An 18,847-nucleotide genomic window follows, 5' to 3' on the forward strand; every position below is an offset into this window, starting at 1 on the left:
AAACATACGTTTTTCAGAATACTGTTGGGATTTAGGAGACATGTAGAATCGGCTTCAGGTCTCAATGGGTTAAAAGTTACTGTGTCAAAATTTCTACACAGACTGTTAGAATAGAATGTTTGCTTTGTTCATCTTTAATGTCACTTTATTCACAAGATTATTTAATTGGTTATACTTATAAGTATAAGTGTATACAGGGTATCTGCACATTCATGAAGTGACAATTGGAGGAATTTTAAGACCTTATTAATATAATAAAATGAAAAGAGCATTACTGCGTCAAAAGTAATCAACAAACTATACTTAAACATTTTTTTGTAAAATTGGGCAAATTGTGAATTAGCTAAGAAACAGGCACACATTGTGAAAATAGCCGATCTACAAGCACACAACTCCTCACGTTGCAGTTCTATAGAATATACACACTGATACACTAACATTTATTCTACCATTATTATCAGGTCTGTCACATTTCATGTGTAATGTTTGTTCTGTGAATGAGAATAAAATCAATATTTCACATGGAATATCAAATCAAATCCATAAAGTAATGATTACATCATAACAAAACAAATGGTACCAAGGTGTATGAATACAAGGTGAGAAGCTGATCTACAAGCCCACAAGGCATCGCGATTTGTTGTGAGCTTAAAAATAAAGATTTTAGAAAAGTGTTGAAAATCTGTTAAAGAATATGTGTATATTTTTGATTTAAATATAATTGTATTATATTAAAATCTGATTTCTCCTATTATGACTAAAATAGGGTTATCAAGTTCAAATCGGTTAACAAATCATACAAAATCATCCCATCAGACAAATCAAATAAACCTGATTCAGGTGACAACGTTTAGGAACAAATTTGTTTATTTCCCCTTAACAAAAAGCTGACATTTTTCAGGCCGAGAGAAAAACAGTACAATAATAAAGAAATTGTTCTGGACTCATAACATGAGTGATCTACTTGAGGTCACACAATTCAGCAGCACTTCCTGAATGAAGAAGCCCAAGTCCAGCATGGAGGTTGTGTGTGAACGTGGTGTGGACTGTGTGGAGGACAGTCATGGTGTCACATGGTGACACACCGTAGAAAGACAGAGTACCTGCACTGTGGTCCAGGTACACTCCTACTCTGGAGAACCTACGATGCCCACTAATGTGAGTATCAACGTTTCTGTGCATGACACAACAACCATGTTCGTTATACAGTAAACACCACGATGTATCTTTGAATCCAAATCTACATTCATCACCAGACCACTGGTAAGGGACATCTCTGCTGATATCTTTATATGAGACTGCTATCATAACCAAGAGTCCACTCCACTCTACCTCCCAGTAACAGCGTCCAGTCAGACCCTCTTTACTCAGAACCTGATGCCATCCTGTGAATCTCTCTGGGTGATCAGGATAAGATTGTGGTTGGTCCATCAGTGTTACTTTTCTGTTCCCTTTAGACAGAGACAGATTTTGATTTACTGTGTTTGGATCCAGTGTGATTGGACGTGAATATTGTAAGAAGTCAGCTCTGGTCTTGGGTTCTGGTTTAGATTTTTTTTTCTTCTTCTTTTTTGATGTATTCACTTTGTTCACTGTCTCTGAGACGTTTGTCCCTTCCTCTGTAAGGATGGCCTCTAGTCTGTCTCTCATCTTGGACACGGCCACAGTCACATCTTCAAAGTATCTCAGAGGACGGACATTGCTGCTGACTGGGTGTGTAGATTCACTGATCGTTGAGAGGGAGGAGGTGTAACGCTGTAGAAAATGGATGTGATCCTCTGTGAGTGAGAGCTGCTCCAGCTCAGCATGTCTCCTCCTCAGGTCAGTGACCTCCTGCTCCAGACGCCTCCTCAGTTCTTCAGCACAACTCACTTCACGTTCCTGCTGGTCTCTGATCAGCTCCCTCACCTCGGATCGTCTTCTCTCCATGGAAGAGAAGAGCTCAGTAAAGATGGTGTCACTGTCCTCCACTGCTCTGTCAGCACAGTGGTTGATGGACTCCACCTCCTGCTGAAGCACCTTCAGGTCTTTCTCTCTCTCCTGGATTCTCTGCTGGATGTTCTGCTGACTCGTATCGAGCTCTTTCTGTCTCTCAGTACGTTCTGCTGCAGCAGAGGTTGTATCGTGACCTTTGTGTTCTTCCACAGAGCACACGTAACAGATACACTGCTGATCGGTACGACAGAAAAGCTTCTTCACCTCGTTGTGACGAGAGCAGATGTTCTCCTGAAGCTCGCTGGAGGCTTTGACCAGCTTGTGTCTCTTAAAGGCAGGAGACTGATAGTGAGGCTGGAGGTGAGTGTCACAGTAAGAGACCAGACACTGAAGACAAGTCTTCACAGCTTTCAGTCTCCTCCCAGTGCAGAAATCACAGGCCACATCTCCAGGTCCAGCGTAGCAGTGATCAGGAGGAACATCTTGGAGTCCTGTTGATAGATTGATACATAATATGTATTTATCAATCTGATGAAATCATTATTTCATTTGGATGTGCCTGTATATACCCTCATATCTGGTAGCCTATAGGAGCCAGCATGTCTCCGCTGCCTGATAACTATTGTTTTTGTTACCGTCTATCTGCCTTAACACCAATCTGTTTTTTTGTTTTTTAACAGAATACAGTGTAACAGACGATACAAAAAACATCACCAAATACATTAAAAAATCATTAAAATAACAAAAAAGGACACCAAAAACAAAACACCTTGCTAGGTTTACAGATGCAGCTGCCTTTCCAACACCCTCCAGGATCTTTTAAAATGATGGATCTGAGAATATGTAAGGAGTCCATATTTTATCATAAATGTCCAACTTCCACGTAATTTTGTAATGCAAGTAATATAACTTGATATTTCTGTCTTCCATTGGGCCAGTGTTGGAGGGGACAGTGTTGGGGGGGGGGGGGGGGGAGGGGCTTTCCAATTTACAGCAATACATGTTTTTCTTTGGTAGCTGTGTTTAGCTGTATGTATACAGCTGGTAGCTGTATGTTTGGTAGCTGTGTCACCATGTTTGAAATTGCCGATCAGGCAGAGGCGAGGGGAGGGCATCAGCCTACGGTCAAGACAAGATGACATAAAGGAACATATATCTTCCCAAAACAGGACAAGTCTATGGCAGGACCATAACATATGTAAGAAAGACCCTTTTTTCCCCTTACATCTCCAACACAAAAAAAGGAAATTTCTGGGTGCATGGCGTTCAATTTCACTGGAGTATAATATGTTCTATGTAGGATCTATGTAGAAAGTGTGTCTAACATATTCTTTCCCCTCAGGATAGCCTACCACTCGGCCTTGTTGTTACAAATAGTGTATAAGTGAGGTTGCGACTTTGGACGATTTCCCCCCCTTTTTTTTCTCCCACAGCACCAGGAGATAACGTGATCCGAAGATTTACTGCTCCATTAACTTCCTGGTTAAAGTATTTTCGAAATATTCTGTATTTATATCAATTATTTTAAGCCTAGAATCAAGCCATCCAGGGTCCTGCTGAATCATGACCATAAAACATTTTTGTTCTGTGATTTCTTATTTATTATATATTTAAATACATGATATACTATATTAAATAAATATCCTCTATTTGTTTGCCGTTTTGTTTTGGATGGCTTGATTGTAGGCTTAAATGAATTGATATAAATATTTTTGGAAATGTCAATGGGGGAAATGCATTGACTATTTTGGAGTGGAACCAGAAAATGGCCACCACGCCACTGCTATGCCCTATGGTCGTTCATATCTTTGATGACATTGTTTTTGAATATATAGGACCTCAATGGATTTTGTGTTATCCTTTTAGACCAAGTGACTGTACTCGTGCTGTTTGCATATCTGTGTAATCAAATATTCAAACAATCAATCAGACAGACAGACAGACAGACAGACAGACAGACAGACAGACAGACAGACAGCTGTATTTACAAGAGAACTTAAAGGTCTCACCTGTCTTCTTCAGGCTCTCCACCACATCAGCCAACATGGTGTTCTTCTTCAGAACAGGTCTTGTGATGAAGGTGTGTCTGCACTGTGGACAGCTGAACCTCCCTCTCTGATCATCCTGGTTCCAGAATCCCTCGATACACCTCCTGCAGTAGCTGTGTCCACAGGGAACAGTCACTGGATCCTTCAGTAGATCCAGACAGATAGAACAACACAACTGTTCCTGGTCCACAACTCCCTGCTGTGCCATCTTAAAGACAACTTAGACGACAACAACGGCCGTTGTTGTCGTCTAAACCGGGCCTCTGACGAAAATAAAAGATCAGATGTGTGCCGTCCGTTTAGACAAGACGGTGTTATTGGGGGTTGAAAAAAACGCAATAAAGTGAATCCTCCATAATTTCCACAGTGGAAATATTTGACAAAGCTGCACTTCGCAGCTTCTCCATGTAAACATGTGGGCGTGTTAAACCAGTGTTGCCAGATTCTGTGTTAAGAACAAGCAACCAGTTCTAAGAAAACAAGCCCAAAAGAAGTGACTAGGGCTATGCTACTACGGCTATTTGAAAATAGCCGATCTACAAGCTGACAACGCGCCGCGATGCACCGCGTTGTCAGCTTGCAGATCGGCTATTTTCAAAAAAGAAATAAAAAATAATCTTTAGCAAATGAAAAGAGGTCATTGAAGCACACATCTTGTATGGGGGTCCCTGGCACAAAATATTTTCAGAAGGGGGGGTTTGTGGACAAATACGCAATTTTGACATGAAGATATTTAAGAACCACTCATTTAAACAACATTAGGAAACAAGCCCAAATATGCAACTACACTTTGGAAACAAGCCTAAAGTCGCTTGTAATAAAAGGACTTGGCAACCAAGCAAACCAAACGGCTGTGATAAGAACTAGAACCAGAACCAGAGGACCACCAGTACTAGATGTCCTCCTTGACCACATGATGTAAATGTCAACAGAAGTGCTCATCTATTACAGTAGTTCAAACATTACAGTTGTTATCATATGTTCACACACACTGGGCCAAGTCACCTTTTTGTTTTAAATTAGCAAAAATGTTTTTATTATTGGTTTCCTACATTTAGTTTTTAATATTATATCAACAGATTAAGAAATAATAATAATCCCAATTTTCCATAAATTAAAAAAAGAAAACGTGCATTTTTCTAAAGAATTACATAAAGACATAAAAAGAGAATCTAAGGAATTCCATAAATTAGGGGGACATGTTAGAAAATGTAAGTAGCCTAATATAAGTGACACATCTACAAGCTCACGATTCATTGTGAGTTTATAGATCTAGGCTATTTTCACTATAGTTTGGGTCTGGAGCTAAACAGTATGGGAAACACTGTTGTATATTATTTAAAGGAGGAGTTCACCCAAAAAAATACTTATTTTCTATCAATTACACAACCCATGAAGCCTTGATGTCATGGATTTAATTTTGTTTTTGTGGCATTCCTAAAACAATAATTTCATGACCGTGTGTATTTCCGGTAGGAGACACAAATAATCTACTTTGTGTCTCCTACCGGATACATTAGCCGGTAGGAGACGGGAATCAAATTATTAGTTTAGGAATGCGACAAAAACAAAAAATAATCCATGGATTCAAGGCTTCATAGGGTGTGCAATTGATAGAAAATAAGTACTTTTTTGGGTGAACTCCTCCTTTAATGCTGGGGACCCTTTGGGGGGGCCTATTTAATCTGCATGTCTCTGCTACACATAGCACTCAGTTGCAGTGTTAATTTAGTCGACTAAAATGATGACGAAAAATGTTCGACCACCTTTTTTTCACTGAAAACTAAATGAAAACAAAGCTATGATGACTAAAACTAGACTAAATATATTGACTATTTAGTCAACAAATAAAAACTAGACTAAAATGTTAGGGACTAGTGGAGAAGAGATCCAGGAGAACTGAAAGACAAGTCATTTAATGTCTGGTTGCGCTCGGGTGTTGCACTCTGAAAATAGCCGATCTACAGCTCACAGCACAGACGCTTTGTGAGCTTGTAGATCTGCTATTTTCAGCATGCAACCAAGTGTAAAAATCAGCCATTACAACGCCATCAAGGCACCGCCAAAATACATTTTAGTCGACTAAATCAACTGTAGATTTAGTCGACTAAAATCGAATGATATTTAGTCCAGAGCTCAGCATGTCTCCTCCTCAGGTCAGTGACTTCTTCAGCACGACTCACTTCACGTTCCTGCTGCTCTCTCTGATCAGCTCCCTCACTACCTCTCTACACAGACTGTTAGAATAGAATGTTTGCTTTGTTCATCTTTAATGTCACTTTATTCACAAGATTATTTAATTGGTTATACTTATAAGTATAAGTGTATACAGGGTATCTGCACATTTATGAAGTGACAATTGGAGGAATTTTAAGACATTAATATAATAAAAAAGACCATTACTGCATCAAAAGTAATCAAACTATACTTAAAAATGTTTTTTTAAATTGAATTATTGGCTAAGAAACAGGCACACATTGTGAAAATAGCCGATCTACAAGCACACGACTCCTCACGTTGCAGGTCCCCAGTTCTATAGAATAATATACACTCATACACTAACATTTACTCTACCATTATCATCATGTTGGTTACTTTTTATGATTTATAAATGAATTATAATATAATTATTAATTCCAACAGGTCTATCTCATTTCATGTGTAATGTTTGTTCTGTGAATGAGTTGAAAAATAAAATCAATATTTCACATGGAATATCAATGAAATCCATAAAGTAATAATAACATCATAACAAATGGTACCAAGAAGGTGTATGAATACATACAAGAGAACATATTAAAATAAATTATCATCCACTTTAAGCTCTTATATACACGACGCAGAGCAAAAATCTACAAGCTCACAAGGCATCGCGAAGTGTTGTGAACTTAAAAATAAAATGTAAGCTTTTTGAAGTGTTGAAAATCTGTTAAACAATATATATATTTTTTTTGATTGAAATATTTGTATTATTATTTTAAAATCAGATTTCTCCTATTCTGACAAAATAGGCTTATCAAGTTCAAAGCGGTTAACAAATCATACAAAATCTTCCCATCAGACAAATAACATAAAGCAGGTGACAACGTCTAAGAGCAACTTTTTTTATTTCCCCTTAACAAAAAGTTGACATTTTTCAGGCCGAGAGAAAAACAATACAATAATATTAAAGAAACTATTCTGGACTCATGACATGAGTGATCTACTTGAGGACACACAACTCAGCAGCACTTCCTGGTATAATAAACATAAATCCAGCATGGAGGCTGTGTGTGAACGTGGTGTGGACTGTGTGGATGAGAGTCATGGTGTCAGACACACTGTAGAAGGACAGAGTACCTGCACTGTGGTCCAGGTACACTCCTATTCTGGAGGACACATGATACTCACTCATCGTACTACAATAGTTGTTGTGATAGATAGTAGACCGATCACGTTTGTTATCCAGTAAAGTCCACGATTTATCATTCCATCCAAATGTACAGTCATCTTCAAAACCGTTTCTGCCGATATCTTTATATGAGACCGCTATATGAAGTTCTCCACTCCACTCTACCTCCCAGTAACAGCGTCCAGTCAGACCCTCTCTACTCAGAACCTGTTCACACATAGAGAATCTCTCTGGGTGATCAGGATATGATTCTGGTTTGTTCGTATATGTTACTTTTCTGTTCCCTTTAGACAGAGACAGCTTTTCATTTACTGTGTTTGGATCCAGTGTGATTGGACGTGAATATTGTAAGAACTCATCCCTGGTCTTGGGTTCTGGTGGTGCTGACAGACCTGCCTGGACCCTGTGAATTGTTTTTTTCTTCTTCTTTTTTGATTTCTTCACTCTGTTCACTGTCTCTGAGACGTTTGTCCCTTCCTCTGTAAGAATGTCCTCTAGTCTGTCTCTCATCTTGGACACGGCCACAGTCACATCTTCAAAGTATCTCAGAGGACGGACATTGCTGCTGACTGGGTGGGTAGATTCACTGATCGTTGAGAGGGAGGAGGTGTAACGCTGTAGAAAATGGATGTGATCCTCTGTGAGCGAGAGCTGCTCCAGCTCAGCGTGTCTCCTCCTCAGGTCAGCGACCTCCTGCTCCACGCGCCTCCTCAGTTCTTCAGCACGACTCACTTCACGTTCCTGCTGCTCTCTGATCTGCTCCCTCACCTCAGATCGTCTTCTCTCCATGGAAGAGAAGAGCTCAGTAAAGATGGTGTCACTGTCCTTCACTGCTCTGTCAGCACAGTGGTTGATGGACTCCACCTCCTGGTGAAGCACCTTCAGGTCTTTCTCTCTCTCCTGGATTCTCTGCTGGATGTTCTGCTGACTCGTATCGAGCTCTTTCTGTCTCTCAGTACGTTCTGCTGCAGCCGAGGTCGTATCGTGACCTTTGTGTTCGTCCACAGAGCACAGAGAGCAGATACACTGCTGATCGGTACGACAGAAAAGCTTCTTCAACTCGTCGTGACGAGAGCAGATGTTCTCCTGAAGCTCGCTGGAGGCTTTGACCAGCTTGTGTCTCTTAAAGGCAGGAGACTGATAGTGAGGCTGGAGGTGAGTGTCACAGTAAGAGACCAGACACTGAAGACAAGTCTTCACAGCTTTCAGTCTCCTCCCAGTGCAGACATCACAGGCCACATCTCCAGGTCCAGCGTAGCAGTGATCAGGAGGAACATCTTGGAGTCCTGTTGATAGATTGATACATATGTAAAGGACCATTATAGAAACTCTTAATCGGCTGGCTCGTTATCCAGATCAGAAAGCCACTATGAGAATATGCTTTAGGCTGTGGCAATCGACTATTGCTGGAATCTCTTCGAGGCTTCTCTCTCTGTTAGCGGTTAATCTCTCTCGGAGTCGCTGCTGGGACTGACTCCAACTAAGGCACATCGAGCCTTTTATACTGTCGGTTATGCCCGAATATGGGACTATGCTGTCAGTCCTGGACGTGACGGTTATCTCTATATATGGAGATCTGGGCAGAGGTTGCTGATGTCAGACTCCGTATATATGACACACGTTCAGGTATTTATGACGACTTTGTAAGTTGATAGTCTCCATTTATGGGGATCTCCATATATAGGCTAGTGCTGGCAAATATGCCTTGAATGTTTTCTACAGCCGCCCCGAAGCTTGATACTATTGTTTTTGTTACTGTCTATCTGCCTTCTAGGGCTGCCAACACTCCTGGATCCTGCAGGAGTCTCCTGGATTTCAACCATGTCTCCTGAGACATTTGGGGGAATCCAGGAGAAACTCCCAAAATTCACCAGAACACAGGAAATGACATCTACTATGTTAAAAAAGTTTCTGGGGGTGGACCGCCAGACCCCCCGCCTGGGACGTGTGATCGGCGCATGCAATCATACAGAGATATTAACTTTTAAGTAATGAATGGTTATTATTGGGTCTTACACCGCTTCAGTCATCAAATCAATTTCTGTGTAGACCTATTATCATAACTATGAGCGTTTTAAGGAATGAAAGTGTACCCATCGTTCCTTGATTCTCACAGTCCAAATATTGTAATGTTTATTTTGCTACTGTTGACTCTGTTTGAGATCATTATAATGCAGTCAGATATTATATTAAATTACATGTTAATATAATATCATTAATAATTTATCTAAATGGATACATGCTGTTCAATGGAGTGCATAGCCTCTAACGCTGGACTGGACGGCTGTGGGTGGCAGCACTTCTAACGTAAAATAGATTTGTGCCTTTTAAAAAACATTTTAAAAAAGTGTGATCTTATTTTGAAGGTAACCAGAAACCTTATTGTTGCTCAAAGACCGGAAGTGTTATTACTGATAGAGGAACGGAGCTGCGTCCATAGGCTGCGTCTCCATGTAAACACGTCGTGTTAACCAGTGTTGCCAGATTCTGCGATAGAAATAAGCAACCAGTTCTATGAAAACAAGCCCAAAGGAAGTAAGTGACACTGAGTACTGACTAGGCTACTACGGCTATTTGAAAATAGCCGATCTACAAGCTTGTTGTGAGCTTGCAGATATTTTCAAAAAAGAAAAGATTAATCTTGACTTGAGCAAATAAAATTAGGTCATTTTTGGAACATTTTTTAAACACAAATCTTGTATGGGGGTCCCTGGCACAAAATATTTTCTGAAGGGGGGTTTGTGGACAAATACATAATTTTGACATTAATATGTTTAAGAACCACTGGTTTAAACAACATTAGGAAACAAGCCCAAATATGAAACTACACTTTGGAAACAAGTCCAAAGTCGCTTATAACAACAACAAAAAAGTCTTGGCAACCAAGCAAACCAAACGGCTGTGATCACAGAACTACAACAGAAGTTGTTCTACGCATGCGTGACATGTAGCCACCTAGCTAGCCCTGGTCCAGCGCGTGCGTAGTGAGTTGTTCTCTCTAACGCTCTGCCAGTAGCCTGGTTCCAGACTCTGCCAGGCGCTCCGTTCTGTTCATAGACAAAGAATTCCACTGCCCTGTGAGGGCCCCTACTGTAGTGAAAAGAAACAAAACCACGTCATTATTCACCGAAACAAAGGTTGTTTTGTGTTGTTGAAAGTCTATTCTCGGAGGTGGGAAGCCTCTCAGCACCCCACCTTCTCTGTAGAATACACCTTTTTTTGGCAGAAAATAAAATATGTCGACCACAAAACGGAAATTATTTGATTTACTCCACTGCGCCCCCTACAGATCTGGGCAATATAAATTACCAGTGACCATACCTGTAGGGGGCGCAACATGGGACTAAATAAAATAATCTGATTAGAGCGGTGGAAAAAGTACTCACATTTCTTACTTAAGTAAAAGTATCAATACTGCGATGTCGAAATACTCTGTTACAAGTAAAAGGCCCTTGTTCAAAATGTAATTTGAGTAAAAGTACAAAAGTATTGTTATCAAAATATACTTAAAGTACCAAAAGTAAAATTACTAAAATGAAAACTGAGCAGCATAAAACAGCATGAAAATAAAGTGTTTGATTTTTTTACAGAGTAATGCACAATCTACAAACTAAAGAGATCAGTACAGCATTTAAATATTTACTTACTTAGTTATGAAAGCAGAAATCCTCCTCTCTGCTCTGCTTTGCTGCTTGAGTCCTTTGTCAGTTTACATTTGAATTTAGTGGACAAAAAGAGGGGCCTTTAGGACCCAAAGCAAGCAGGACCTTTAGCTGTCCTTAGAAATGCCTGAGCGAATAAACAATACATAAATAACAATACAATACTAAGTGAAGACTAAATACAATGGCCTTGCCTGTCTTAAGTAAAGTGTGTAATACTGCATGAAAGCAAACATCACCATTCTTTATCAACATAGCCTGTGCTGATGTAAACATTCAACTTTCTATATGAACACCCGAGCTCTCTCTCTCTCAGTCTCACTCTCTCACTCTCTCGCTCACACTCACACTCACACTCACACTCACACACACACACACACACACACACACACACACACACACACACACACTGCTGTACCCCCTTCCAACTGTACTTCTTGTTTTCATTATGTTTAAAAAAATTACTCTGTCTTTCTAAAAGGAAGAAATGTGTGTCCCCACTGCTGTGCTGCCTAAGCCACAAAACAAGGCTTTACAAAAAAATATAACTAACTGAAACAGGATTGTGTATTTTCAAAGGTAACTAAAACAATCAGTGGCGTGCACAGACATTTTGAGGGGCAGGTGCTCAAGTAAATTATACTTTTTTTTGTTTACTTGGTCTGCTCTTTTTTCCCTCTACACCTATACCTCTTTGCCAAAAATAGCCGATCTACAAGCCCACAACGCCTGTGGGCTTGGGTAGATCTGCTAATTTTGGCTAAAGTTCTCCTCAGAAAAGGGATGCTAGGTTTCGAGTGGTTATGGTAAAAAGAAAAATCATATCACATAAAGATTTGGCGGACCCCCTGTAGTAACTCTGAGGACCCCCTAGGGGTCCCGGACCCCCTGTTGAAGACCCCTGCTGTAAACTGAAAAAACAACATTTTTTTCCCTTTTTTTCAAAAGGGCACTTCTGGTCAAGAGGGCAAAGGGCAGGTGCTCTAGCGCCACCTAGAGTCTATCTGTGCACGTCCCTGAAAACAATAGTTAACTAACCCTAACCCAATCTGAAAAACAGCTTGTAGATCGGCTATTTTTTTAAAAACTTTTCTGACTAATCCATATTACAATAAAAAAAAATGAAAACTAACCTTTAAGAGATAAACTAAACTAAACCAACCACCCAACCCCAGACTAGTCTGGCATAGCTTTGAAGTGATCATTTGAATACCCATTGTTTCATTGTTGCTATCTGTGTGTGTGTGACCCCCACAGGGTCACACACAGATAGGGCCATTAACAGGCAGTCAGGGGGAGGGGATTTAGTCTGGATTTGACCAGGAGAATACAAATATGCTTTGACTTGAAGCGGCACATGTAACTGAAAGAAAGCAGAAAGCTCTGAATCCACAAGCTTATGAACAAATTGTGTTATCATTGCTCCCTATCACAAACGACACATTTATACTTGTTAAAATCTAAGAAAAAGTGAGTTGGGTAGCTGCCCCTTTAACCACTTAAACCCTTAGTAAACTTGGACTTGGTCTGCTCTTTTTTCCCCCCTCTGCACCAAACCTCTTTGCCAAAAATAGCCGATCTACAAGCTTGAGCTTGTAGATCATCAGTTTCTGTCCTGAGTGTCCTGAAAACTGATGTTTTCAGGACACTTTACTGCCGTGACCATGGCGGCTGCACAGACTGAGCCGGGCTCTGCCTTCGTCCAGATCCAGACGGTCCAGAAGGATGATGATAATGAAATGGCCGACACCTGTCTGGAAAACCAGGACATCATCATCTCTGAGCCCACCAATATCCGGAACACTGGCATCATCTGCACTATCCGTGGTGAGTGGCAGCACAAAATGCTCGCAAATGAACAGAGTAGACAGAATTGCAGATGAACACAACCTGTGGACTTGCACAAAACGTGTCAAACACAGGCAGTTAAGATTGCAGACTTAAAAAAAAAAAAAAGGCATTACCCCCTGCCTTTTGCCCATTGTTTTAATAAACATAGTTTTGGACTCTATGTGTACTGTATGTAGTCAACAACTGTAATTAAACGACTCATTGTGAGGCTATTATAGACCTGCTATTTTTGCAGAATGTTTATCCCAGGATAGGCATGCTCGGGTTCAATTGGCTACGCCAGCCCACGACTAAGTATGCACTGTTCATAATGATGATATTATGTATTGTCTGGTACCTTTTCACATACACAGAGATACTTAGGAGGAACTAACAAAGCATACGTGACATATATTGACACTTGGTCAACATCTCCTCACTGCCAACCACAGATGTGGGATGTGGACAGCGTTGTAGCTCAAGCCGTGGTGGATGGAGCAGACTGCGTTATGCTGCCTGAAGAGACCACCATAGAGGAATTAAAAGCTATATGCACAAGGTGAGTGACAGACCCCACCCAATTCCTTTTGTTCACCCATTCACCCATCAGCTAATTGTCTGTTTGTGTTGTAAACAAAACGATGACGTCCACACACTGGTTAGATTCTCCACTTGTGTATCGCATTCAACATTTCGATCAAATCTGTATTCTTCAAGAATGACTGATGAAACCATTGTTTCGTCAGTACTGATCTGAATCCATACTGTCACACAAATATAGGGATGATAGTGTACTCTTATCTAGACTAACCCCGCTTCTAAGCTGCTTGGCTACTTTTCTTCTATCTTAAGTCATTTTCTAACATTTTGTTTAGTAGTCTGAAGTAGTTTAAAACAAGCATTTTGAGTAAGTTTAATGGTTTTCTGTTTTGTCCTACTAACTGCATTCTTCACTAAAACCTCTTCATTTATTTTTCTGCACCATCTATTTCTGTCACGGTCATCTATTTCCACCTCTTGTCTATCTACGCCTCTCTTCCCACCTGTCCTTTCTCCCACATTTTCACTTTTCCACCTCTTCTCGCTATCTTGCTCCTCGCCTGTGCTATATCGCTCGTGCGGCAGAGGCAAATGTGGACCATCACCAGTTGTTCAAAGACCTGCGCCGCAGCTCGCCAAACCTCAACGCTGCTGTCGAGCGTATCGCGATCAGCTCCGTCGATGCCTCCTTTAACAACTCCGCCTATGCCTTCATTCATTGTGCTCGATTCCTCTGGAAGGAAGGCAGGCAGGCCTCCAAGCTGCTTGGATGTGATTATTTCCCAAAGCTCAAGGTAACATTTAAATTCAGGAATATTTATTTCCCGTGAGATTAGTTATTGATCCATTTCACACTAATCATTTATTTCAGATTGACCAGAGGACCAATTACAGGTCACATCATATCTTAGATGAGATGGTTCAGATCCTGGCTCGTGTGGTAGAAGAACCCTTCCTGAAGGCAGTCCGCACCTCACAGGCTGGAAATAGACGAGTCCACTGATGTGTCAGTGACCAAGGAACTGGATGTCCACATCAGGTACTATGACATGTTTCTTTTAAAGGAAGGAGTGTGTTTTTAATGTTTTAGGTATCTTGACAAAGAAGGACAGCTCTGTAGCCAGTTTCTGGACATGGCTCCCCTTCCGGATGGGAAGGCTGACACCATCGTTGAGGCTGTCCGAGAAGTGGTGGAAATGAAAGGCATTCCAGTCAAACGCTTGTTCGGTTTGGGAACTGACGGTGCTTCAGTGATGACAGGTCTTCATGTGTTATAGTTAAAATGTGTTCTAGTTAAAGAAATTAAGTAGAACGTCACTATTTTAAAATCAGGAAAAATGTATTGTAATGTAATTTAAGATATTAGAGGTTAACATAATGTATACTATTAGGGCGACTGAATGGAGTAGCCAAGCAGCTGAAGGACTCATGGCCTTGGCTAGTGTCAGTACACTGTGCTGCCCAGAGTCTGGCACTAGCCTGCAAAGATGCTGCCGATGAAGTGCCCTACATGAAGACCTTTAGAGGGCACCTGCAAGATCGGCATTTGTATTTCCGTAACAGTGCTAATCGCACAGCAGTGCTCAAGGCAGCTGCCAATGTGCTGGAAGTAGATGACCTCAAAGTGACTGTAAGAGAGCTACCTATAACAAGTAAGACGCGTGAACGCTGGAAGCGAACGCAGCCGGACTGTGTGTGTGTGTGTGTGTGTGTGTGTGTGTGTGTGTGTGTGTGTGTGTGTGTGTGTGTGTGTGTGTGTGTGTGTGTGTTTTGACTGCACTCTGGCGCCACTCTGTTGGTCGCACACAGGCAGTGCAGTGCACACATACTGCACACAGACAGACACACAATGAGAGCAGAGTTTCATAGTATGCTCCACTTGGGCGGAGGCGCCTCCTTCCGCGTTCGCAACAAATAAAACACTTATAAGAACTCTCATTCTACTTAATTTTACTTGAACGACAACCTTTCTATCATTCATTAGGAGGTGAAGGACACAAGATGGCTTTCACAAGATCAAGCCATCTCAAACGTGAGAAGGAATCTTCCAGCTGTACTGGCAGCACTTACAGAGGAGGCAAGAATCAAGAAAGATCCTGTAGCTAGAGGCCTGTACACGTTCTGTGCCACATACAGATTTGTTGCTGCAATCCATCTCCAAGCTGACGTTCTTCCCCATCTCAGTCGCCTGTCCAAGCTGTTTCAGAGAGAGGATGTCAACTTTCTGGCAATCAAAGAATATGTAAGTTGCCCCTAAATGGGTATAGGTGAAATATTTTTGGTACTCTAAATTAAAAGTAAAACTGCTCTTCTTTATATATTTAGGTACCCGTTACCATTGCAACCATCATCACCACATTAAAGTGGCAGGAGATCAGCAACCTCCAGGCTCACACCTCAGTCAGCTCAACCAGACAATTAGCAGTCTCAACATCCAGGCAGAGGAAGAAAGGGGGAGACGGAGGGGTATGAGAGAAGAGGACCCGGGTACAACTACATTTTGGTCACGGTTCGAGAAAGAGCTATTGATAGTTGATCCCATTTAAAATTTTGTATTCAAGAGTTCAAACTCAGTCTATCATTTCAAATAATACTGTATTCAAATATGATATATATATTTTTGTTTTACAATTTGTTCATTAGGTTATGGCTCCATATTTGGACAAACTGAAGGTGAATTTGGAGAATGAGATTCACAGAATTGGATCTTCTTCTGGCTGCCTTCAATGTCCTGAATCCGAGAGCCCTAACCCACCAGGATGAGGAAAAATGTGTTGCAGACCTGAAGTTGCTCGCCAACAAGTTTCCAAGCATCGACGAAGAAGCACTTCTGTCAGAGTGGCTCAGATTTAAGGTCCATGTGGAGTCAGGGCTTTTTAAGGTGAGTAATGACACACACGCGCACGCACACACGCACGCACGCACACGTTTCTGAGGTGTGCAACAGTAAAAAAAAAAAAAAAAAAAAAACATAATTATTTGAAGATGTTGACTTATTACTCTCCTGTATTCTGACTGTCAGCAACTGTGAACATTTGCATTAAATGACTTGGAACCTGTATCCATCCTACTAGGACAAGTCTCAGCTGCAGCTCATGCAGGAGATGGTCTCGCAATATGAAGAGCTCCACCAACAGTACCCCTATCTAAGCCAGCTGCCTGCAATTGCTCTCACAGTTCCGGTATCCAGTGTCAACTGTGAGAGGGACTTCTCTGCAATGAACAGGGTAAAACCATGTTTAAATTGTTACATGTTTTATTTAGTTTAATTGTAAATGTTCAACTTTTGCTGATTGCCTGTAATATTTTGCCAATAGATCAAGACAGACTTAAGGACTAACAGACTCCAGGGAACCAGCCTCACTGCCTGTATGCGCATCAGAATCAACGGACCGCCAGTCTCAGAGATGAACTATGACAGAGTGCATGAGATGTTCTTTGAAAAGCCCAGGAGAATGTCATGTAGTCACCAGTCATGTCACCTTTGCTCTGAAGTGAAACCTGTGTCCAAACCCAACTGAATAAATGTGACTAACAATAGCATAATGTAGTTGTGTTTTTCATCAGAATTAATGAATAAATTCCACAAAAACAATGCCTCTGATCTCCTCTGTCGCTCTACCAAACCGAGCCCTCTCTGTTATGAAGATTACCTTGAGCATCAAATGGGTGGAGCTTGGTTTCCCTCAGCCAGGTTTGCTAAATAATTGTTAGTAGTTCTACTCTAAGCCTGCATTTTCTCTGCACTATTGTTGAAGTTGTACAACATTTCAAATTGTCTGAAGTTTAGGACATTTCATACAGTTTAGGGACATAACTCCATGAGTATTGAAGCTACGTCTACACAATTGGTATTGCTGGATTCAGTAGAACCACACCTTTCTAACAAGACATCATATGTCTTGCTATGACAATCCATGTCAGTCACTACAAAGTAAAGAGAACATTCTACATATTCACCTATTGTAGGTATGTGTTCAAATGACTGCATCTCCTATTTACATTCAGATATTGACATTCATTAGTCTTTTCTAGAATGTAGGGGGATGTCCTGACTTCAACTATGCCATGTTTTAAACCTATCAAGAGCTTGCATTGTGAATCTAAATGATTTTATATGCCTCAACCCCCAGACGGCCAGGCTTTATTTTTAGTTTGGGATGTATAACTTTAAATATCAGTTTCACCACTTGTGCAGTAAAATATATTTTTATAAAACAATCCATTTCATGTATGGGAGGCCTTAGAGATGAGGAAAAAACAAGTTGTATTTGGTCCTAACTCCGGGAGGGGTATCAACATCTTTGGGGGGCCATTGTCACACTAGTGCCTATTTGTGTCCTCCAGTAGAAAACAACAGACTATCGCATCAACAGTCCAAGTAACTGTGGAAGTTAAACTGCGTCTAGAACATTGGTTCTCAAAGTGGGGTCAGTAGTTAAGTAAATGTACTTAGTTACTTTCCACAACTGCATAGATGTGGGGGTCCGTGGCCAAATGCATATAAATTTGGGGTCCTTGAAATGAAAAAAGTTTGAGAGACACTGTTCTATAGAGGTCCTGTGCGTGCTGGGTTTGATACCATACCAGGTTGGGTTGCCAGTACGACTCTTGACCTGCAGAGTTGGGTGAGAATGAATTTGCATCTTGAGATTTTTTCTTCACAAACAATTCTTGAGATATGTTCTGCACACAGACAACATGCCCTTGACAGAGGTGGAAAAAAGAAAGACCTTTACACCACATTAACAAAGCAAATCTTTAATTATCCCTCTTTTTTTACACATTGATTCTGTGGTTTTTAAGACCAAGAAAAAAAAAAGCACACTTAAAAACTAGTGCATCATGTATACAAATAACAAATAATGCATACTTACAAATAACAAATATGTAACAACCACAGGTATGTTTCGCATTTCCTCAACAATTTCCAGTGGTTTGTAATAATATATACCGTAAAAAACTGAAGAGAAATCTAAAGCTTTTATGTTTTGCATGTAAAACAAACCAAGACCATGAATGATACTAAAAAATAACACGAGGACCAGAACAGCTCCTGTCAGATATCATATTTATCATGGAAAAGGATATGAATACAAAAAAAGGCCCTCTTTTGGCCCAAAGATGACCCGAGACAACACCTAGCTGGCTCAGTCATTGATAGGTGTGTGTTATTCCCATTGAGAATGGAAGCCATGGATGAGGCTATACTTCCATCTAGCACACGCTCACACTAGCACTCCATCTGCTCTCGCCAGGCAGTGTACACAAATTACACATTAAAGGAATAGTTCACCCCCAAAATGACTTTTTTTCTATCGATTAGTCACCCCATGGAGACTTGAATTCATGGATATTTTTTTTGTTTTTGTCACAATAGTTAAAGACAATAATTTGATGACCGGCAGCGGTGTCTCCTACCGGAACCGCTGCCTACCGGT

General features: G+C 40.8%; 2 protein-coding genes across 2 annotated transcripts in view; both read right to left on the minus strand.

Moving 5' to 3' along the window:
* The window catches only part of LOC311041253 (E3 ubiquitin/ISG15 ligase TRIM25-like), a gene marked incomplete at its 5' end in the record, with an annotated part of 87,940 nt that extends 83,749 nt beyond the window's left edge, over positions 1-4,191 (minus strand). Inside the window, one exon of the mRNA XM_084086154.1 lies at positions 3,945-4,191. Within this exon, the coding sequence (XP_083942280.1) occupies positions 3,945-4,191 (247 nt within the window). The remainder of the gene's footprint in view (positions 1-3,944) is intronic.
* A 2,994-nt stretch (positions 4,192-7,185) lies between these two features.
* Positions 7,186-8,694, minus strand: LOC311041251 (tripartite motif-containing protein 16-like; the record flags this gene model as incomplete). The annotated part of the gene is made up of 1 exon (XM_084086152.1): positions 7,186-8,694. The coding sequence occupies one exon, from the start codon at positions 8,692-8,694 to the stop codon at positions 7,186-7,188; it is 1,509 nt and encodes a 502-aa protein (XP_083942278.1).
* Positions 8,695-18,847: the final 10,153 nt, after the last annotated feature.

Source organism: Gymnoscopelus microlampas (assembly GCF_963454915.1).
Source record: "Gymnoscopelus microlampas genome assembly, contig: SCAFFOLD_38, whole genome shotgun sequence".
NCBI classification, from domain to species: Eukaryota; Metazoa; Chordata; class Actinopteri; order Myctophiformes; family Myctophidae; genus Gymnoscopelus; species Gymnoscopelus microlampas.